This window comes from Corvus moneduloides, chromosome 2, assembly GCF_009650955.1.
Source record: "Corvus moneduloides isolate bCorMon1 chromosome 2, bCorMon1.pri, whole genome shotgun sequence".
In the NCBI taxonomy this organism is placed as follows: Eukaryota; Metazoa; Chordata; class Aves; order Passeriformes; family Corvidae; genus Corvus; species Corvus moneduloides.
In genome coordinates, this window is record NC_045477.1 from 53,501,642 (window position 1) to 53,524,534 (window position 22,893).

The 22,893-nt window shown below is 37.0% G+C and overlaps 1 protein-coding gene across 1 annotated transcript in view; it reads left to right on the forward strand.

Moving 5' to 3' along the window:
- The window catches only part of COG6 (component of oligomeric golgi complex 6), a 55,410-nt gene extending 33,242 nt beyond the window's left edge, over positions 1–22,168 (forward strand). Inside the window, exons 13-19 of the mRNA XM_032099657.1 lie at positions 464–581; positions 9,342–9,473; positions 10,017–10,184; positions 12,117–12,224; positions 13,634–13,687; positions 16,124–16,203; positions 19,745–22,168. Of these exons, the coding sequence (XP_031955548.1) occupies positions 464–581; positions 9,342–9,473; positions 10,017–10,184; positions 12,117–12,224; positions 13,634–13,687; positions 16,124–16,203; positions 19,745–19,892 (808 nt within the window). The 3' untranslated portion in view covers positions 19,893–22,168. The remainder of the gene's footprint in view (positions 1–463; positions 582–9,341; positions 9,474–10,016; positions 10,185–12,116; positions 12,225–13,633; positions 13,688–16,123; positions 16,204–19,744) is intronic.
- Positions 22,169–22,893: the final 725 nt, after the last annotated feature.

The window sequence follows — 22,893 nt, forward strand, 5'->3', positions numbered from 1 at the left end:
AGGGGCATGTGGTGTCTGTGCTGAGTGATAGTTTAACCCTTGGAACAGCAAGGCATGAATTCTTACATTTTTGGAGATGCCTAGTATCCCAGTGAAGAAAGGAGAGAGGTAATGCTATCCCTAGCAGGCAGTATGATAGAATATTGTTAACTCTTTTTGTTGCAAAATTTCTTTTCTATAACAGAAGTAGATTTATAGCATAATAAAGCAAAAACCCAGTACTCTACAAAAAAGTTGGTGCAAGTTTGATAGCCTGTATTTAATATCTGCTTAATGAAATACTTGATGGTGCTTGTTCTTACAGTCAACTTATCGCTCAGCCATTATGGAGAACTGTTCCCTGTAATTGTTTGCTATAAATTTTCAACTTTGAAAATAATCTTATTTGAAATGATATTTAAATATCTGACTAGCATGTTGTTCCCCCTTTAGATTTGTTAAATAATCTTAATTTTGCTTTCAGTGGTATTGTAGGAAACAGTGCAGCCACACTGTTGACAACAATAGAAGAAATGCATTTGTTGAGCAAGAAAATATTCTTTAATAGCCTGAGTCTTCACGCAAGTAAACTAATGGACAAGGTTTGTTTCAAAATTGTACAGCTTTCATGTTTCAAGACATGTTTCTTTTTCCCTTTGTCTAGTAAGACTACCAGGTAAATAGCTGTTTTATATGTCAGCTTTTCCTGAAGCTGAAGTCTTGTGTTTTCTGTATTTTAGTTACGGACCTACATTACAAACTTGCTGTTTATATTTTAATTCTATTGATAGTGGGAGGTTTGTGGATACATGGCTAAAATCCTGCTGTTAGCAGTATTTTTCTGCAGAGCAGTTTACATATTTTTAAAATCTACAAGAAGCAACAAAATAGGAAATTTTCTTAAGTGTAATAGAGCAAAGTCAGGCAATTGAGCTGTATAGTTTGTATTAATGCATCATCAGATCAGTAGTTAATTGTGCATCGTTCCTTTTTTGAAGTTGCAATGTATATCCCAAAATGGTAAGCTAAGTAAAAACAAAATTCGGGCTTTTCTGTCTATTATAAAAATAGTTTTACCACATGAACATTGCTGTAACATTTGTAAATGCATTTCTAAATTATTTAACCTTCACCAAAAAAAAAAAAACCTCCCTGAAAAAATATGTTATTTTCCAGAAACTATTCTTTGTGCAAAGACTTATAATTTGCTGGCCACTCAGGTTTTCTGAGTTTTGTCAGTATTGTTCTGTGGTCCTGAATGAGTTGTCTCATTCAGCACAGCCTGTCCGGACCTAATTTCCTGTCTTTCTGCAGGGGCTGGGAATGCCTTTCTCAAAGAAGCAGGTGTTCCTCCTGTTCTCTCCCAGATATCCCAGTGATTCATTTCAGTGGTTTCGTTTGTTCACTGGGTTGCTCCTTAGCTGCTACCACACACAGTCTATACTTCTGAAGTTCACTTAATGCATTGCTCCTGTGGGGTACTTCCATTTGAATGCGGTGTCGTATCAATAATAGTTCCTTTGCTATTAATGCTTCTTCAAGGATCCGCTAAAGCTGAGTTCCTCAAACATGCAACGGGCAAGGACAACGTTAATTTTGCCAAAAAAACGTTTTATTTACTAGTATGTAAGCTAAAATGAAATATCTGTGTACGTTTTCCTGACGTGAAAAGAAATCAGTGATGTACCTTAGCAAAAATGTATGACTGCTCTTTGCTTACAAAGTGCTCAAGGAAAGACATTTTCTTGGCTTGAAAACATCTCTGTATTCATTTCTTTTCTGTTTATTTATCCTGTTGGGTATTACATCTGTACTCAAACAGGATCCATCATGATTTCCCTACTCACAGGAAAATCAGTTGTAACTCACTGTCTTTGCGGTTTTGTTTTGGGTGATACACTGTTTTCAGTTTGGAAATGTGTAGAATTCAGAAGAAGAATGATAAAGGAATTATGGTCCCCTAGTTCATTGTGTTCTTTCTATTGTCACTATGGGAAGGTTGTGTAGTTCTCTTTGCCCCCTTAGTTCCCCTTCCCTCAGCCCCCAGTCTGGATGTAACCAGTTCTTGATGCTGTCATTGTTTTATAAAGTAGTCAAATTTTCTTTTACTGGCCTTAAATGAAGGCAGTGATTGCGCTGCCACCTTCAGTGGTGTTTTATTACAAGTAATGAATGGCATACCGAGCCTACTATGTAATGGGAAAAGATCATAATATTGCTCTTTCTCATAAACACATTTATAAATTAAGTCTGAAATGTTGACAATATTACATTGCCTATGTGCCCTATGAAGCTCTTTCCTCAGAATATAATTGAGGTCAAAAGCTTTAAGAGATTTAGAGGACTGTTAGATGTATGGGTAACAAAGGCTCCCACAATTATTTATTAATCTGCTTCAGGAGTTAACAGTGAGATAACTCTATATCTGAGAAGAAATCTTACTGTTCTAATGTGTAGTTTTTGTAACTGAGTTTTAGGTAGTCCTCTGTAGCACCTTATATTATTACCCTTTGTGAGTGGATTACTGAATTGATAGAATGATGTCTTATCTCTTCATGACTGAAATTAGTTTTGCTTCATAAAAAAATACGAAATTTATAGGCTGATTACCCTCAGAGAGACATTAGTTTCCATCCGATAAAGACCTTTTTTTAATCATAAATTTAATTCTCTTGTTACTTAGTTTTTTTGCGTGTTAGTATACAGATAAGCAGGTTTTATGCCTTTTCATTTGTCTTTGTAAATTTAGTAGTGAATGCCACAATGCATTTACATTTTGAAGAAACTGAAGGTTGCTTTTTACCATCCTTTTTTTTAATGTGCGTTCAGACCAAAACTGTGTATATGTAATAGTAGGATTTTCTTCACATCCCAGCCTTTTTACCAGCTTTTTGCCAGCTATGTATGCACTGCAACTGCTTCCAGATTTTTTTTTTTATTTTCAGAGAAGATTAAACCCCTGGAAGATGGACCCTTTGTGCTTACATAGGCAATTGCAAAGGCTTCATCGCTGTTCCTGTTGTGCAGATAGAGAATATTCACTGGGAAATTTAGTAAATTACTTTTCACTTGAACAATCTGGAAATAGTGGTTTCTTATTTCAGTTTAGATTACGCATCTTAAGGCATTGATAAGCCTGTTTCAAAGAATATCAACTGTCCAATACTTTGATTAAAATATGATTCTTAAGGCAATTTGAATAACTTTGGAAATCGATTAAAATGCAAATGGATGTTCTTAAGTAAAAATACTTTTATTTCTATAGATTTAAATGCCTCTTCTGTTTAGATTATTGGAAAGTGGTGAATGGCCTGTCAGGTCGACAGTTTTAATGATCGTTACTTCCTCAGTATCATCTCTTGTTGCTGATAATTTGCTTTTTTAATATCTACATTCTATGTAGTAGTTGATAGACCAGAATATGATTTAAGCAAATCTTTCACTTAAATATAGCTAGTTGGGAACATATTTTAGACAAAGCAGGTTTCATTAAATACGCTAACTCCTCAAGATCCCATCCTTAGGATGCAGACAAATGACAGGATGGTAATTTGATGTCCTCATCACCATAGACAATTTCATTCCCTAGATTATTGATTATCCTGAGTTGAGCATTGTCTTCAATCTGCCTGGGATTTAATTTTGAAGGCACAATGGGAAACTGAGACTTCAGGCTGTTCTTTCTAGGACAAGAAAATAGCTTCCTCTTCATATCTATTTTTGAGAAGAGTCCCACATTATATAAGGAGTGTCACAAGTGTGGAGGTGTATGGAAGCTTTTAGGCAGTCTTAGATCAGGATTTTCCCTCTTGGTTGTCAAGCCATCGGTGTAAATGATAGAGGGAAATCCCTGGTTACTTCAGAATACTTACTGCTTTGCCCAGAAGCACTTTGCTCTGAACTTTTTTTTCATTGCATAAGAAAACCTCAAGCATCCTGGTTGTAAAATAGTCAGCAGCTCTCAACTTCAAGCTGTTTGTTCTGAGAAAGCTTTTTTTATGGTGTTCTCACTTAGACTTCTCAGGTAGCTCTGTTTGAGCTGAAATCCAAGTGACAGAAATGTTCAGCAGACTGCTGGAAAGCAAGTCCATTGTTATCAAAGAAATGCAGTACACCAGGGAGTCTCTTTGGCTCTGACACTTCTTGAAACCTGTCAAGAAGCTTGGTAGCAGAGTTGTTGCAAAGCCAGTTTGTTTTTAGGGTTTAAAATGCCATTCATGACTTTGAGATTCTTGGGCTGCTGTAGGGCTCAATGTTGTCATCCTACAGAAGCTGTGCATCACCAGCCACCTCCTGTGTCACTGAAGGTTTGATGCATCAGTTCTTACTGCAGACACTGTCTCTCCTTTGCCTTGTTGGCTCTTACCCTTCAGAGGCAGTGTTGGGCAGTCTTGCCAGCACTTTCTAGCTCTGGTAGGAATTGATGTGTTCTGGTTCTTGGTTGAACCAGAATGCTTGTTGACCAGGATTGGTGTCCTTATGCTGAAAAAAATATGTTTGTATTTGTTGCTTTTTAGCTTTTTTGGACCCAGCCATGGGTCTACCAATCGTGCTAGTAAAGTGGATCAGAATTATTGTTGCAATCCTTATGTATCCTTTTACATGTTTCTTTTCACTGTGTGCTTAAAAATCAAATATTTAGGAATTCAGGATTCTGCTTGTGTTACTCATTGTCTGCCCGTTACAGATGACCATTTTACAGATGATTATAAATCCAGGAGAAAATAGTGAATGAAAATAATTGTCAGAACAGCAGAAACGGTTCCAATGAAACTGGGAGTAAAGTTCAAAGTACTTAATGGACCAGAGTGGATGGACTGCTCTTTCAGCCATCTCAATATGGAAGTTGTTTAACATCATGAGTGCATTGGTGAGGCATTTAACGAGTGTGTTAGATGTCAGCATGTTTTATTGGACCAGCTGTTAAATTAGGAGAGTGGGAATTTTCAAGCCCACATGTCCTTCCTCTGGCTTCACTAGTGTTCCAGAACAATTATTAAAGGAAAGAATAATTGTGAACATTTAATAAAATGGTATGAGAGTTATTATAAGGGCACTAGAGAAAGATTGCACCAAACTCCAGTCATCTGCTGTCTGAGCTGTTAGAAGACTATTAGTAGAGTATCCCAAATTAAGTTTTGGGATTATTATTCCTTAATGCTGTTCTTTTTAGAGTAGATGTATGCAAATTAAATGCTGTGATTGCATTTTATTTTAAGTTTGTCTGTAAGAGAGATATTAAAATGTTGCATGGGAATAATTGTAAACTTGTCCTGCATAATTTGATTCCTGCCAGAATGAAACCTATTAGGTTTCTGGGAAATCAGATGTGGGGCAGATTGAATAAGACTGATTATTGTTGTCGTGATCTGAATGCTGTTGTGCTTTTAGATGGATCCATGGGAACAAAGCAAAACTAGTTATCTTTTCTTCCAAGACGAACTTGATAGCTGAAAAGATAAGCATGCCGTTAGGCATTCTACTTTGTTGACCGCTGTAGGATCCTAATAGGACCAGAAAATCTTGAAACAGCTTCTCTGGTAGACATGCACTCAGGTTCCTTGGAGTGCTGGTGAATATTGTCTCATCTAAGGAGAATGGGCTTCTTCAGTTGATGCTGCTCAGTGTTAATTGACAGCATAAAAACTTCGTAACATTTTTACAAGGTTCCACTCTGTAGTACTTTGGATCTGGCCCCTGCCGGTGGGGGTTTTTTAAGAGGCTATATTTAAAGCTGATTAGGTTCTTATAAAAGCCACTAGCCTTCCATTTGTTACTCATAAGTAGGGCTTTCTCTGTGGAATTCTGTGTTTTAAATTACCATCTTGTTTTATTTGGTAGTAGTATCACGGAATTAAAGAATGGATGAGTTCAGCAGGAAACTCTAGAAACCATCTAGTCCAACCATCTTGCTCATGATACAGTGTCAGCTAGAGTAGGTTGCCCAGGACTTGCTCCAGCTGGGGTTTCAATGCCACCAAGGACAGAGACTCCAAAACCTCACTGTGCAACTGTCTCCAGTGCTTGACTAACCTCACAGTTAAAATTGTTTTCTTGTGCCTTAATCTGTGCCCATTGCCTCTTGACCTGTTACTGGACACCACTGAGAAGAGTCTGTCTCTGTCTTCATCCCTCACTTCACATATTTATAACAGCCCCCCTGAGCCTTCTCCAGGAAGAACACAGCCTCTCCTTGTGTAGGAGGTATTCCATTCCCTTCATGAACATTGTAACTGTTAACTGTCTAATGTTCAAGTAGCATAGTATATAAAGTTCTGATCGACTGTACAGTATTTTCAGAAGAAAATCTGCCCTTTTTTAAAATGTAACCTTTTTTGTAAATGAGAAGGGGAAACAGCATACATGTACATGCTTCTTGATTGTTGATACTGCCTTTTGTTTTTTCTGTGTTTTCCTTTGCTGTTTGTAAAATTCTATAAAACATCCTTTGAGCTACTTGCTGTCGTAGACAGAGAAACTTGCTCTAGATTATATGTTTGGAGGGAGATTGCTGGCTTAGTATCTGTTCCCCACTGATAATTACGCAGAAAAGAAGAAAAAACTTTTTGTACTAAAGCTTATGTACAACTTTCAGTATCCATTTCATAATTCATTTCAATTTTATATATTGGATTTTAAAAATGGGTAGTTTCTTGGGTTTTTTTGAAAGGCTGAAGAACTGTTTGACATCATTTCTGTATGACTGAACTGGTAGTTAAAACCAATTAGATACTTAATACTGTGATAGAGTATGTTTTAATGCAGTTGAACTCACTGCTGCAGAACTTCCCTAATGATGTTTTAGTTAGCTGCTGTCTAGCTTGCATCTGAAAGAGGTACTTCAAAAGTAGAGCTCAGCATGTATTTGAAACCTATTTTTCTGGAAGTAGGATCAATTATGATGATCTCTTAGTGCATGTAAAACATTCAGGGAATCAATTATTTTTTTATTAGAATAGTGATTATTGTTCATGAGTTGGAGTCTCTAGGTTCCTCTATAAATTTGAAGTGTGTGTTTTTAAATTTTCTTTTCCAATTCTGAAAAAAAAAGCCCTCACTTTGTATTCATGTGTCAAAAGTTTGAATTTTCCAAATTAATATAGCACTACTTTGATTCTCGTTCCACTTACTGATAATTTTGTCTCTATTGCAATAGTCAGGAATTTCAGAATAACCCAAATAAAATCTAGTGATCTAAATCTTTTTTCCTTGCCATATTTTCTTCTTCCGTTGCTCTTACTAGGAGACAGTGGACTGTAAAGGAACAGACTAAGTGCAAGATGAAGCTAATTTAAGAGCTTCTGAGCACTAGCTACTTCAGGAGACAAAAATTCTGTGCAAAGCAGCCTGAAGTTGTCATTGCCATGATCTGTGTGTGTGCTGGAAGTAAAAACTCCATCAAACTCTAGTCTCAAAGTAACCCCAAAATATCCCTGAACATGGTTCAGTTGAAGTCTGAGAACAGTGTGTTCAGAACACAATCAATACCCCTAATAATAACAAGAAACAAGAAGAAAGTCATTCAGTGCTGTAAACACCAGTAAACTTTACTACTGATCAGCACTCAGTGCCTCTTTTCGAATTTCTGTTACTTCATCGCTAGAATGTTTGTTTCATGCTTTCAAGACCACGTGGGCTGAACAACTTTTCTCTGAACCTATTAGATTTAGTTTTCCCTTAGTTGCTTGAGTTCAGTATACTCTCTCTTGGAAAGTGAGAATAGAGGAACACTTTATATTCAGAAGGATGAAAAAGGTTTTCGTTAAATCTGTCTTGGTAACAGTGCGGGGCCATGTATGGTATCTCAAATGTTTCGAAACACGAAGTATGAAAGTTCGGCCTGGTTTCAAAGAGGGAGAGATGGTTTTTTTTCTTTCTTTGCTGGCATGTTCATCAGGTATAGATTCATTTCCAGAAAGCTCTGTAATGTTATGCTCTGGATATGTTTGTTGTGCTCTCCTTGGTTTCTTTGGCCATCAGCCTGTGCCCCTTGGATTTTTATTTTTTTTTTATCTTAAAGATTCAGACATCCTTATTACTATGCTATTTATCAGTATTTCTCATTTGGGAAGCTATGGAACATGTTGCCCATGACTTGGAGCCACCCAAAGCTGTTGCCTTTTCTTTTGAGCTGGAGTCTTAAGGGCACTGCAGAAGTGCATGCTGCATTGCTCTGCTGTGGCCAGGTACCCTGACTGAGACACATGGGCCGGTCCCATCCAAACTTACTGCTCCCTACCTCCTTCTGGAGACATTATGCCTTTAAGTCTTAACTTATTGCTGAGGGTCTCCTGACTCCCACACGATCCAGCCACATCTGTCTTTGCCCTTGGATGGGCAGAAGAGAGGAAGGTGGGAAGTAGATTTTTGGCAGAAGGAAATGAGGTTGTAGTAAGGGCTTGGAGGCCACAGGAAGACAGTTTGAGGCAGCATTGGAGACAAAAAGATGCAGCTGTGCGTGGAGTGGAACCTAAGAAATGTGTGTTGGGAAAAAGAAGTGCTAGATTTTTCTATAAACATTTTATAAAGTGTTTAATGAGTATTTGCCTGTTACAAAGAAAGGGCTAAATAGAGTATGTGAGCCTGGGTTAAAAATAGCATAGAATTTCAGTCCATTTCAGAGGATCCAATTTTCATAATTTGATGTGGAAACTACATTTTTTTTCTCTAATATACACAAAATTTCCTCCTTTGTTTTTTAAACATCTACATTACCAGCTTCTTACCTTTGGCATAAGCCTGCATTTCAGTTTGTGCAGTCTCATTGCAGTTCATGTAGGTTTACTTGAGTTAGCTTGTGTCCAGTTCATTTGTGTACTGGCAATTGAAGTACAAGATTGCTGGAGATTAAAACTGTTGCATTTGTGACTACAGCTCTCAGACTTAGCATTGTGGGCTGTGCAGCCTTGTCATGAACTGCTGCAGTAAGGCTCTCATTTCCCAGAGCTCTGCATGCACTAGATTCTGAAGTGTTTACAGGAGGTCCTACTCAAAGTGAACTCAGTGGTGCCAACAAGGTGGCTATTCTTTGGCACCTAATCTAGTAAATGTACTTTTTTCCAGTACCAAAACCAGTAATGTTTGGGACTCTCCAGATGGTAAAATAGGCATAGTCTGAATGAAAGGAGAAATTCAATGTTCAATTGCTTATTTTGCACTGAATGAGATGGTTATGCTGAAAGTTGCAGGCAGTTATTGTCTGAAATGTGCTAGATTTGTCCAGTGTCAGATTAAAGTTCTTCTCTGCATGCCTGCATGTAATTTTGTTATTAGCTGGTTGCATTTGTGCTAACAGACTGTATGGTGTTTGCTGTAAATGAAATTAATAAAAAACCCCACAAACAGATAATCTTGTTCTTCAGGTTGAGCTCCCACCTCCTGATCTTGGCCCAAGCTCTGCTCTAAATCAGACACTTAACTTGCTACGGGAGGTTCTGGCATCTCATGACTCATCTGTTATTCCACTGGATGCCCGTCAGGCTGACTTTGTGCAGGTACAAGAATGTTTGACTGCTTTATGTGTGTGAAGAGGAGGGAGAGGGGCAAAAAAAGAATGTGTAAGTTAGTTTCAGTGCACAAAAGATAGATGGAACATTAATCTTTTTGTCTCCCATTTTGGAGCTCTCTATCAAACCAGAGTTTGTAATGTGAACAAGAGGGTGACTAACAAAATGGATAATTACAGTTGAGTATGGAGTGCTACTCTTAACACAGTATCTAAATTCTGTTATCCAATTACTACTCCATTAAGTAAATACACCCTCAAGATTGCACAATTACCAATTATCTAATCTGGGTTATTCTTCCTCCTGCTAGGCTGGAATCTGTTCTTCTCAGGTTTTTATACTTTACCCATCACTGTGGTAGGTGATCACCTGCTGACAAATCCAGTAGAAAACTGCTTTCACAGTTGGAAACTCTCATTCCTCTTTATTGTGCTTTGGGGAATAAATACGTGATAGAGACAGAATGAGGTTAGAAGCCTCGTGTGACATGATTTCCTTCCTCTCCTCCCTCTTCTCTGTTTGCTATTTTAGGTTCTGTCTTGTGTGCTAGATCCGTTGTTGCAGATGTGTACTGTGTCTGCTAGTAATTTGGGCACAGCTGATATGGCAACCTTCATGGTAAATTCACTTTACATGATGAGGACTACTTTGGCGCTCTTTGAATTCACTGACAAACGTCTAGAAATGTTGCAGTTTCAGGTAAGCTTTAGCAGCCCCGGAAGAAAATGAACTTTTTACTGATTTTTGCACACTGTAAGTTGTGATGTGCACATATTTATCTTAAAATCAACCCAAAGCCAACATTATCAAAATCGGGAAGATGGGATAAGAGGGCTTCTTGTTGGAGACCATAAGCAGATAGCATCTTTCATTTTAAACAGACAAAAAATGATTAAAATACTTGGGTTTGTTTCGTTCAGTTGCAGATAAACCCAGATCAGTGAACATTTTCATCATCCTAATCATTCTAATATTTATCTGCAAACTATGAGAAGAAGCAAATGGAAATTGAAAGCTCAGTCAAATGGCTGACTGTATTCCATCATATAATTAGCACTAGATCATCATCTATTTTGTACTAGAATATAGTGTAGTTGAAGTTACAGCTTCAGTCCTGCTTTCTGCCTGTCTTTTCTCATTTGTTTGGTTTCCCCTCACATCCCAGGCTAGTAATTCATATGTGGTACAATTTTGAAATGGAAGTGAAAATTCAGAAACGGTTGACTTACAAAAACTTGGGCACTTCCCATTTATATTTTACTTCATGAATATGCCTGCAATGTATCTCAGGAGAGCTTTTGGAGCTGGGGGACTTGAAAAAGGTCACAGCTTCTTATTTTAAGAGATCAGCAAGGATTGTCTGTGAGCCATTTTTCACTTTCTGCTCCTAATCAGAATTTCTAGCACCTTTTAGCTCTGAAACAAACAGACAACCTCACCAAACTGTCTGAGGTATTTCTAATTTCTATTATCAGAGTTCCTTTCATAGGAAATGCTGCAATTGATTTACTCTTCAGAAAAGCAGTAGAGCTGAAGCTTACACATTTAATACCATTTACTTTCTTCAAACATTTTACAAATACAGGAGCAGACTGAAAAAAAAGCCCTTTAAGATTATACATAAGTAGGTTATTCAAGTGGAGTTAGAATGGCATATTTATTGCGAGAAACATTTTTCATAGAAAAAGAATTCACTAAGAGAGTTAAAAACTCCAAATTGAAATATTAAGATTTCCCTCCTGATTTAAAAAGGAAAGTGTGTTCTTCTAAACAGTTATAGGAAGCAAAAAGATGAACTCTTTATGTATCAGAAAAAGTCTTACATTTTAGGAGACTTTTATGTGTTGCAATTTTTTTTCTTTTCTTTAGGATTGGAAGAAAAAAAAAGTTAGGTAGTTATCTGTAAAAATGAAGTAATAGTGTATATATACCCAAATGCCTTTCTGAGACTGCTCAAACTGAAAACTGGTTGCTGCTGCTGTGACTGGATTAAGGGATTAGGTTTTCCTGCAAAGTGAAGATTATATTAAGAATGTAAAATACTCTTACAACTTTTTTTGTATGAAGATAATTAAAACAAAATGGATAACTGTAATTTCATTGGCTATTGTTCTTTCAGTTAACTTTTTTCAAATGCATGTTTATCAGTATTGAATTTAAAATCAGTTCTGAGTATGATTTAGTTTGTTTTATTTTCCTTACAAAAGACTGTCTCCTGTTTATTGTAAAACTGCCATGTTATTGTCAGTATTTTCAATAAGTGGTGAATGATTTTTATCACACATTTTCAAAGAATTATAGCAAAATAAAATTATGTAGGAATTTTTAAGATCAAGGCTATAATCTTCATTTTTGGTGGTGTTGTATTTACAAATACAAAAAAAATAGGTTCTTTTATTAGTCAGACCTGAAAGAACTCTCTGCATTTTTATTATTGGTTCCTTGTAATATGAAAAATGTGAATGGATAAAATAATTATGCTGTACATATTTGTAATATTTCCTTGTTTGTTGATCACTCTCCTTATTTGTGTTTTTTTCTTCTTGTGTTTCTAGACCTTTTAACCCCAGAACTCGTTACATTTAATATTCTCACACACTCTTTATAAATACCTTATGCTTAACATTTCAGATTGAAGCTCATTTAGATACACTCATAAATGAGCAAGCTTCCTACGTGCTAACGAGAGCTGGTCTGAGTTACATTTATAACGCTCTGCAGCAGCACAAGCCAGAGCAGGTGAGCTTACAGAATTTAAGTGTTGAGGGGGTACCACACACTTGCCAACTAGTAGAATTTTGGCACTAATGTTTTTGCAAATTAGGCTCCCTCTGAAAGCAAAGATTCAGTAATGTCTGTTGGTTTTTCACATGGGACCAGGACTATTAGACAAAGGCAGCTTGCAACTACAGATTCCCCCTGCACTGTGTTCAGCAGGCCTAGCAGGGTTGGTGTGCAGCAGTCCTGTACTGCTTGTCTGGTGCATACCAGCACTTCCATGGTGCCTAGAACATACTAGACCTGCTGTGTATGTACACAGCATTCATCTTCTTCATTGCTTCCGGTAGCACCCGCATGGAGTCCATAGATAGCTGCATGCATTTGGTAATTGCTGCTTTTTTCTTTAGTGGAAAACTGGCAGATGAGTTTAGTAGTAGTTTGAGAGAGTTTCTTCTTTCGTCCTTACTTGTTGCTGTAGCTATTCTAGTACCAAGACAGTGAGATTCTCAAAGTGAAAACTTGAGATTTCTTAGAGGAGCTGAAAACTGGAATTCAGAGCTCACGCTCTCCCTTTCTTGTGAAGCACAGTTGCAATGTGGTAGGTGTTAATACAGCCCTTCTTCCCTTCAGCTGTGCCTGTGTCCTTTTGTGATCTTTTGTAGAAGTGAAAAACAGTGTTTTCTGGAGGAAGCGAACTCTATTGGAGAGCTTTATGTTGTTTCTTCAGCTAATAATTTTGCATAAAGTGCCCAAACTCAACAGACTTCTAAGTGTAAAGATGAATAAATAAATGTATAAATAATCTGGTTAATAACTCAACTTAGTTTTCTATTCATGAGCCTATCTCCTGTTTTAAAATCAATTTCAAGTGTCTAGGGCAGGTTGTTAATGGAATGTAGCAATTTCCATTTCTGTCTGTGCAGCTGCCTGGCTGCAGAGGTGATGTCGCAGAATTTTCTAGGGGTCTAAGCAGCATTTGTGCATGGTATTGCCATACCAGCACAGAAGGCTTACTGGGAAACAGGTCTGAATTCTTCACAGTCCAAGAACAGATAGAGCAACATTGTTGTCTCTTAAGTCTGGAATGCCAAGGGGATGTAGCCAGTTTGCAGTTCAGTTTTTATTCTAGACCTTGTAGAAGGCTAGTTTTGGCTTTATTTAATAGGGAAGAAGGAAAAAAAGGATTTGAAAGGACATATTAAGAATTCCATATTCTCAGCTTTTCATTTGAGGGAGTGGTAGAATACAAATGAACTGTTAACAGCACTTTAGTACTGAAATGGTTATACAGTTTACAAACACTTAAGATCCTGTAGCAGGACCAAATAAAAAGTAACTACTGAACTGATTACAGACTTTATTATTTATCTTTTTCTATATGCTAGTATGACCTTTTTTTATCCCTCTGTTTGATTACTGATTCTTAGGGTCCTCTTTCAAATTTGTCAAGTATGGATTCCGTGTCCCTGAAGGTTGCAATGGTAAGCATTTTTAACTTTCATATTATGGTGGTGATGCTGTGACATGGTAAAGAATACTGTTAATTATGTGATTAGAAGATACTCATCTATAGTAGAAGATATTAATCTAATCTGTCCTACTCTTTAAGAATAGCTGAATTACATGTCTGGGAATACTTTCTTCATTTGTAGTAATTTGACCACTTGAAGTAATAAATACATAAATTATTTCTGAAGGGGTAGTAATAGAATATTAGTTTCTAAGCCTTGAGAAGCAGAACTTTACTTACAAGAATGCTGTCCCATGAGTCATCTTAAATTGCTAAAAGCAAATACTTAGCTCTAATTAGTTTTAGTCACCAAAGTTTCTTTTTTTGCCTCTATGCTTTGAAATATAGGTTCTGCCATCATTTATAATCTTTGTCCTAAGGCTTTGATTTTATGCAAATGGTTCAGTTTTACTCAGAAGTTCAATTCTGGGTGTATGTCACAGTTATGTTTTTTTAAGTCGAAAGCTACAATATATTTTAAAGCAAATTATCAGCTGGTATTTTTTCTTAGAGTGTGTGAAGGCTATTTTGCATAGAGATAGCAATATCACAGTTCAGTAGGCAATAATATATAATCTGTCATTCTTCTTGCTTAGCTGAGTTTAGCTTTATTCTAAAAGTTTAACTGTAAAGGCCTGCTCATACAGCAGTATATGTACACACCCATGGAAAAAAAGGGGATTTTAAAAGGGTTTTTAAAAAACTTGTATGTAGAATGCATCCCAATTATGGTAGTGTAGCATATTTTTTTCTGTTCAGGTTTTAAACCAGCAGTTCCCAGGCTGGTTGGATGAACAGAGCTCTGGCACAGAGCACTCAGTGGTTTACTGAGATCAGCATGTGTTCTTATTAAAACTTAGGAATTTTGCATTTAAAATATCTTCTGTTTATCATAGTCTTGTAGATTAACAATGAATTTAAAGGCTGCAGCTTGGGGACCTTCTCCTTGAATTACATATATGCAAGTCTGTTATCTATAGTAGTACATAATAATTTCCCTTGAATAGTTAAGAGAAGAATCCAACTGTTTTATTTTGTTCATTACTTTACTTAACGTCTGCTTCTGTGAACACACTTTAACCAGAATGGAACCAAGTATGCTGAAATCAAACCCACATAAATCCAATCTATCAGCCTAATCTATTGGCTTCTCAGGATTTAAACCAGGGGGAGTACTTGCAGGCAGATTCACTGCCTCCCATTTATGCTTGAAAGTTTTCCAGGTGCCAGCCTTTTAAGCTGTTCATATGCGCTTGCAAATGCGATGCTTACTAGGTCCATACCCCTCGCAGCAAAAGCTCCCTTGCTTTCCAAACAAGGGCAGAAAACCAAAAAAAGTTAATTTGTGAGAGCTGTGACTTCACTATTCATTTTTGCCTATGTTTTATATGGTGGAGGGATGTGGATTTTAGGATTTACCAGCTTGAGAATATATTCATTTAGTGAATGAATGAATAGGAAGGTTGCCATCATTGGATAAACTTACTTAGGGCCTTGTCTTAGTGAATAATTCCAAGGATGGAGATTATACCGTTTTTTTGGATAATCTGTTCAATGTTTGATGACATTCCTGATGAGAATTTTTCTTCTCATTATCTAATCAAAATGCTCCTTAGTGTAATATGTGTTCAATATTCCTTGTGTTTTCACCTGTGGGAAGGCCTGGTTTCATCTTCTCAGTAGTCACCCATTTGACCACAGAGTCACAGAATGGTTTGAGTTGGAATGGACCTTAAGGACCATCTTCTTCCAGCCTTCCCGCCATGAGCAGGGACACTTTCCTCTAGACCAGGTTGCTCAAACTCCTATCCAGCCTGGCCTTGAACACTGCCAGGGATGGGGCAGCCACAATATTTCTGATCAATTGTTGAAGACAGGAGTAATGTTTCTTCTTAGAATCAAAGCACTACTCATTTTATCACTATATTCTGTGGGAGAGGAGAAGTACTCTTAGAAGCAGTTCAAGAAGCCTGAAGTGGGTGATTTGCTCTTTGTTTTTCTTAACATAAGCAGTGACTCCCTGCCAAAAAGTAAAAAGAAACATGCAAAAAGAATCAGGCAACATGTCTAACTTGGACAGAGTAGATATCTCTCCAGAGCTGTCTTATATTCCCTCTGCATTGAACAGACTCAGTGTGATCTTCAGTGATGTATAAGTACCTGCACCAGCTGGATAGGAAGCTTAGATGGATAATTATAAAAGCTGGATTCTCATTATTTGCCCTCCACTCATATTCCTCAGAGTCAGGAACAAAATTTTGGAGGCAGAGGTGCTGAAATCAGACATTTGTTTTGGATTATTAAGTTCTGTCTTTTAACGTAATCAGAAATGTTTTCAGAAATTTGTGATTTTACCTATTTTTGCAGAACAGCAAGGTGTTAATATGTTGATCTCATATTCTCGTAGGCTCAGTTTGATCGCTATCTGTCTGCTCCAGATAGCCTGTTAATGTCCCAGCTGAATTTCCTTCTGAGTGCCACTGTGAAGTAAGTACCTTACCTCTGAATTTCTATTATACCTGAATAATGCTCACAAAGATGAATATGATAAGTTTTAGTGAATCATTATGAGAATTCAAGTTATCAGCTGTGATGATATTTGCGTTGTCCTTTAGGTCACAGTTCAGTTTTGTTCTGACTCTCCTCTTTTGAACAAGCAGTGAGGAGTATGTAATTCTGTAACTTTCTGAAGTAGTTACTCTTGATTTATGAGGCACCATCAAAATGAATTACATTAATCTATTTTGAACATGTTCTGCTGTGTCAGCATTTTTTTGTCAACTTAGTTGTATGTTGTTTTAGAACTATTTTGTAAGCTTGTCAAAGACAGGTGAAATACATAATTCTCAAGATTTCTTTTATCCCCACTGCTTTGTCAGTTCTAGAATTTTCACCTTTGTTGTCTTCTGCTGTAGAATATTGGCATTCTTTCTCATTGAATATTGTGCTGAGATTATTTTACTTTTCACCTAATATATTTTTTTTAAGAGATTTCTTCTTTGAAGTATGAAAGTCAGAACTTTATTATTTATCTCTTACCTTGTTTTTTGTATATAACTGAACCCTAAAGCTAGGGAAAGTGCCACGAATTTCTTTCCAATTAAGTGTGAACCACATGAAGATTTTCTGTAGTACTTAGACAATTATATGTTGGACTGATCAAAAACTTTCCTTGACATTATTTTTCACACTTTTGCAAAGAATGCAGGTTACAGAATATACCAGAAACTAAGACAAGCACATCACATTTTACATAATGCAATAGTATATTCATTACTAGCACTTCTCCTTGGTGGGATTGTACTACAGCATCTTGCATTTACAAAATGACATATGTCAAGGGAAAAATAATTACTGTTGGGAATCAAATAGAACAGTTCAGTTGGAAGGGACCTACAGTGATCAGCTAGTTCAGCTGCCGGGTTCTCATCCTTCATTTCTCAGGTTCTCCTTATCCAAAGACTTCTAGTGTTACACCATACAGGTGGAGCATGGCTGGGAATGCTGGTGCTTTTCAGCTGGCTTTGGGGGTGTCTGCCAGATTTACCATTCCCACAGCTCAGCTGGCAGAGCTGACCCTGTTGTGGTGGAGCTCTACTCTCTGTGCAGATCAAACAGGGTAGCTTGACCAGTAATGTCAATGAAACATCACAGCCTCTGCTTCTCAGTGTCAAGGCATTAAATCTGTATTTTAGCTCTTGATATATTTTTTGAATGTAGGTCTATTTTAAAACCATAATAACAGTAAAGGTATTTTGAAAGCCTCAACTTTTCATTGCTAGCACAGAGGCAATTTTAAGAGGTAGACGCCGTGCTACCATAAAGACTCTGTCACTGTGAAATTACTTGAACTAAATCATTCCTTCTGTCAGGTGACCCAAGGTGATGTAGGCAGTCTTAGCTTTATCCCATTGATAAGCTTTTTAAACCTCTCAGCACATTTTAAACCAAATTCATATTACCTTGCAGCAGTGGACAGTTGAGAGGTAAGAGGGAAGCGTTGTGTGAAGGTGATGGCTATAGCTGCTACAGCTCAGTTAACATGCAGAAGTTTATTAACCTGCTATAATCAGTGCTATAGGTCAGATTCTGCTCAGTTAAAACAAAATAAATAAATAAATAAGTTAACCCATTAGCCTTCAAACACATAGCTTTAAACCCAAGAAATCCTTCTAAAGTTAAAATACCCATTTACAGAGATGCTTGTAGAATCACTGTCTTGATAGTCAATATTTTCGATGGTAAATAAGCCTTGAAAATTCAAAATTTTCTCAAAATTGAAGCAAAACATTTAACCAGTGCTATAATTTTAGTCTCTGGCTGTAGTAATTGGAATTTTCAATTTTGAAGATATATTCCTTGAAATTAGGTCTTTGGTTCTCAGAATCAGACCACATGCTTTTGATAAAGGACCAGTGTATTACATACTCATTGGCAATATCATTTAACCTCTGCAATTGTGAAGAACATTCCTTCCAACGTTACCAGTGCATGCTTTTGTCTTTCAAATTCCTTCACTCATTTAAAAAGTCTTAAGCTATGTATTCATATGGTTGTTGGTCTTGAAAAGCTCTTTTCATTCGTGTTGGATCACAGAAACTGAATGCTGGAATTACTATTTTTAGCAAGTGCTGCCATTTGTGTTAGTGATAAATGTATCATGTTGTTATGGCAACTGAAATCCTAATGTACTGATTAATGACACTGACATTATTTGATTGAACAACACATGTGATGCTGTTCAGTCCTCTGAATATTTTAACAAACTTTTTCATTTATGCATTTGGTTCAGTAGTTTTACACAAATTCAGTGTGTAATGCTTTCATTAAAAATCATCATGTTGCACTAGCTTAGTGATCCCAGGCTGAGGTCAGAGACAGTTTTCTTACCTGAACACTCTGAATATATTTCCCTTATAATAGTGGGTTTGGATTTGCCATTATAAGGGCAGTCTTTTTTTCAGGTATTCTAATAACCTAGTAATACTGGCAGTTGATGCTGTATATGAAAAAACTGGGTACTGTGTGTCAGAATAAAATGCAGATTTGGTCTTCTAATCTGCTTTCTCATATCTTCTGTTCCTTAATGTTTCCTGTAAAGACAAAGATTTTTGTATTTGATCTTTGAAATTTCATTAACTTGTCAATTCCCAACAGTCTGTGAATTCAGCCGTGATTTTAGTGGATGCAGTTTTGTTTTCTTTGTTTCTCTGCTGCATATTACAGCAGGGCTGAATCTGGATTTGTGGTTACCTTGGTTTCCTCAGCTTCTGCTGGAGTTCCTCTTGCATGGATTTGGCTGTAAAATAGTTGTAACTGCTGTTTCTAATAGATAAAAATGCATCTGCAACTGTAAACACCATCACCATGATGATTAAACTGATTCAATGAGTAATGTAAAATAAAATTACTAGGTTGTCTTAAAAAATTTTTGAACTTTCCAGTTAAATTTAGCGTTCGGTCTGTGTGCATTGTTACTCATTTATCTCCAGAAAAAAAACAGGACACAGACTTCATAGCATTGTTGTGTTTTAAATCTCTGACCACTATCACTAGTTTTTGTCTGATTATGGAATCAGGTGCTGTCAAGATATAGCAAATAGAATATATTTGCTAGTAGGAAAAAAAAAAGTGTGTATTTACAAAGGACAGTGAGAATCCGCTGGAGGTAGAAGGTAGATCACTAAGTTTATCAGTCTTTTAAAAGATACAGGGGAGTGCAGGTGGGAAACTAATGTACACAAATTAAATCCTTCTATTATTTTTTGCTTGATTGTAGAAATAAAGAAGCTCCTGTCTTGGGTATCAGGTCATATATGTGAGTTTGTCTGTGTGTGATACAACGAGAGAAAGAAGCCTTTTTTTTTTTAAACTTTGATCTGTTTTCACAGTTGAAGTATAAGGCTTTTTAGTGTAACTAAGACTGATTTTTAATGTGTATTTTTAATGTATATCTTTAATTCCTTGTATGTAGTACAGTTATATTCTCTAAAATTTTCAAATTGTGTTGTTTTGGTTTGGTTTTTAGAGAGCAGATAATAAAACAGTCAACAGAACTGGTCTGCAGAGCTTACAGCGAGTTATATGCAGCTGTGATGGATCCTTCAAATGAATACAAGGATCCAGAAACCATCCTACACAGATCTCCTCATCAAGTTCAGGCACTCCTTTCATAGTCCTGCATCCCCCAGATTTATCAGAATCCAAAATTCTGTATTTCTTGAGTATTTGCATTGAATTATTTTTCTGCTTTGAATTTGGATGTGTAATTGCATAGTTAAAATATGTAGGAATGCAGTTTTCTTTAATCTGCTTGGCAGAAGTCTAGTCTTTCCCGTGTCTTTGAATACTTTCAATAGGTCAGAAAATAGAATATAGATTGAAAATTATTTTAATGTTTTTCTCTGATGGAAATGGACCTTGACAATGTGCAATCTCTTTGAAAAAGGAGAAAAGCTTTTTTCCTTGCTGTACATAATCCTTTCAGCTGCAGGCTTAACCAGTGTCTCTTACGACCTCACCAATATTTTTATTTGCTCTATAGTCTGTTCTCTCACTCTTTTTCTCAGCCTGCCATCAGTAAACACTGATAACTGAAATTTTAATACAACTGATACACTTTGAATGACTCATGCATCACTTTTGCAGCTCATAAATCATTTCAGAATACTTGATGCTCTTGCAAAGCCTGTTGATTAAATCTTTGAGGCAAAATTTGTGTGGTTTTTTTGCAATCTATTATCTAGTGTTTTCTGTCAGAAAAATAATTGTTTGAACTACATGCTTGTACATAACCTGGAACTTAATGCTTTAAGTTATTTTTATAATTCTGTTTTACTGGAAGGATTTTGGTTTAGTGCAGTTGTTTCCAGTAGGAATCTTTGTATCACTTGAAATTTGCTGATCTCCTGAGGCTGGGACCAGTAACAATGTAGGTTAGCAAAGTGGTTTGCACAGCAGTATGGCCATTCCTCCCTCACATGTACCTGATTTTTGTTTTGCTTGGTTTTATGTACAGAAAAGGTCCATCTGCTTCAGTACAAGTATTCATTCAGTTCATAATCCACCAAGAGATTTCCATGGTTTGCATGACTTGGGATTTATGTGGGAGAGCTGGAGTGCATCAATGTCCCAGTCTGATGCATAGAAAGCCATAAGTGAAGCTTTCATTTCTCTCCTCCGTTGGTGCAAGCTGAAGGTTCCCTGTGTAGAAGCCCTGATAATATAGAGTTATGATTTGGGAGACTTCTGCTTCCAGGAAAAGAGGAAAATAAAGGGCGGGGGGGGGGGGGGGGGGGGAAGTAGGACACTTGTTCTCTGTTGGGCCTTGTGATAATTTTCTGCAAATTCCTTAAACATAGTTATTTTTTAGGAAAGTGTTGTTCAAGAGAAACCTTAGGAAACAAAAAGTTAGTAAAATGGATTTGTGACTAGGGTTTTGTTTGTTTGTTTTGAAAGGATAATTTAAGCGAACTGTTTTGTTGGAAGCATTTCACTTTTTTTCTTCTCTTTGTTACTGTAGGAGTGCCACGGAGTTATTACAGTCACCTGAGTTTACTCTCACATTATATGTGGCTTATTTTATGTACATCAAGGGGGAGATGAGCAGTCATTCATATTGAATAACTCATTTTACTTTTATTAGTAGTAATAGTGCACATATAAAATACATACTTGGTGGCAGCCAAGTCTGCAGTTTAGTGTATGCTTGCAGAAGAGCAAGACATAAAGAGCAGCAGCAATACGTTTTAGCCTCTTGGAAAACTCATTGCACAAAATGCATTCAGTGCGCTCAGAAAGCAGCTTCTGTGGTAATGCCACAATAAAGCAATAGCTCCTTTTCCAAATGGGAGTAATTTGTTGGTATAGAAAGTGTAAGTGTCCCTGGAGTTCTAGGTCCAGGCATAAATCTTTCTGTAAATATGAATGTTAGATTTATTCTGTTTAAAATCCCTAGACCTGTAAGACAAAAAATTCTAGAAGCTGAAAAAAGCTCTAATGGAAAATTACCAGGTAAGGCTCTTAATATTACTCAGATTTTGCACTGCCGTAGTATACATTCAGGCGGCTGTTCCTTGTTTAATAATGTTAATATTGCTTAATATGCCTGTAATTATTATCTAATATATGAAAATTACATCAGTTGTGAAAGGACTATAAGTTAGCTTGAGATGAGACTACTCATAAGAGTGAAGTTTTTCCTGAAATAACACTCAACCTCAGTCTCCAAATTCAGTAGTTTGCATGAGGATTAGTCAGAAGTTACTTCCTATCTTTGATTCCATGTAGAGACTTACTCATGATTTTGTCTTCTCTTGGTAAAAATGCAAAAGCAATAGAAGTTGTAATTTAGGAAAATTAAAGTCAATTGCTAATTTTGGTCTGTGAATTAAAGTTGATGACCAATGGTCACAATAAGAAAGGACATCAATAAAACCATTTGATTTACTGACTCTGTCTTCCATGTTGTTATTTCCTCTTGATTGTCTTCCTAGGAGTAGAAAGGAAAGCATGATTAGATTATGACCTGCCTTTTCCATCTTGGCATTTCTGACCCTTTTATTTTATGAATTCCCATTATTTCCACACTAGGAACCTTGAAGCTGCAGTCCTCTGATTAGCTGGAGGATCCATAAGCATTGCAGTAAATGAAATCTCTCCGGGTGTCAGTACCTGGCCCATTTTCAGACCACCAGTTACTGCATGTCTGTCTTGAGCATCCCATGCCTGAAGAGATGCTCCCATGGCTGGGCTGAGTCAGTCAGCTATTCTGGTGTTGCTCGTTACCACTTTTCCTGGAGGGACATGGCTTTTCCTGGAGAGAGCAACTCCCCCCTCTTGTGCTGGGCAGCGACTGGGGCAGGTGGGAAAAGAGAGGGGTTTGCACACTGCCCGTAGTAGGCAGCACTCCCTGTGTGTGACACCCTGACAGCCCTGTTCTGAGAACAGATGTGTTGTCTGGTACAAAGAGCACTTTCCTGGGAAGTGGGAGAGCTGGGTTCTGGGCCAAAGGAGTTTGGAATCGACATACCCCATCTTCCTGGCGAGCACCCAGCCTTCTGACTGTTGTGTAGTATGAGATGGGGCAGGTCTGTTTCTTCTCTTTTGAGTTTAGCAGCTGTGCATAAATCAGTGCAAAATATGGGAGGCAGGAGATGGAATAAGCAAGGAGGAGTT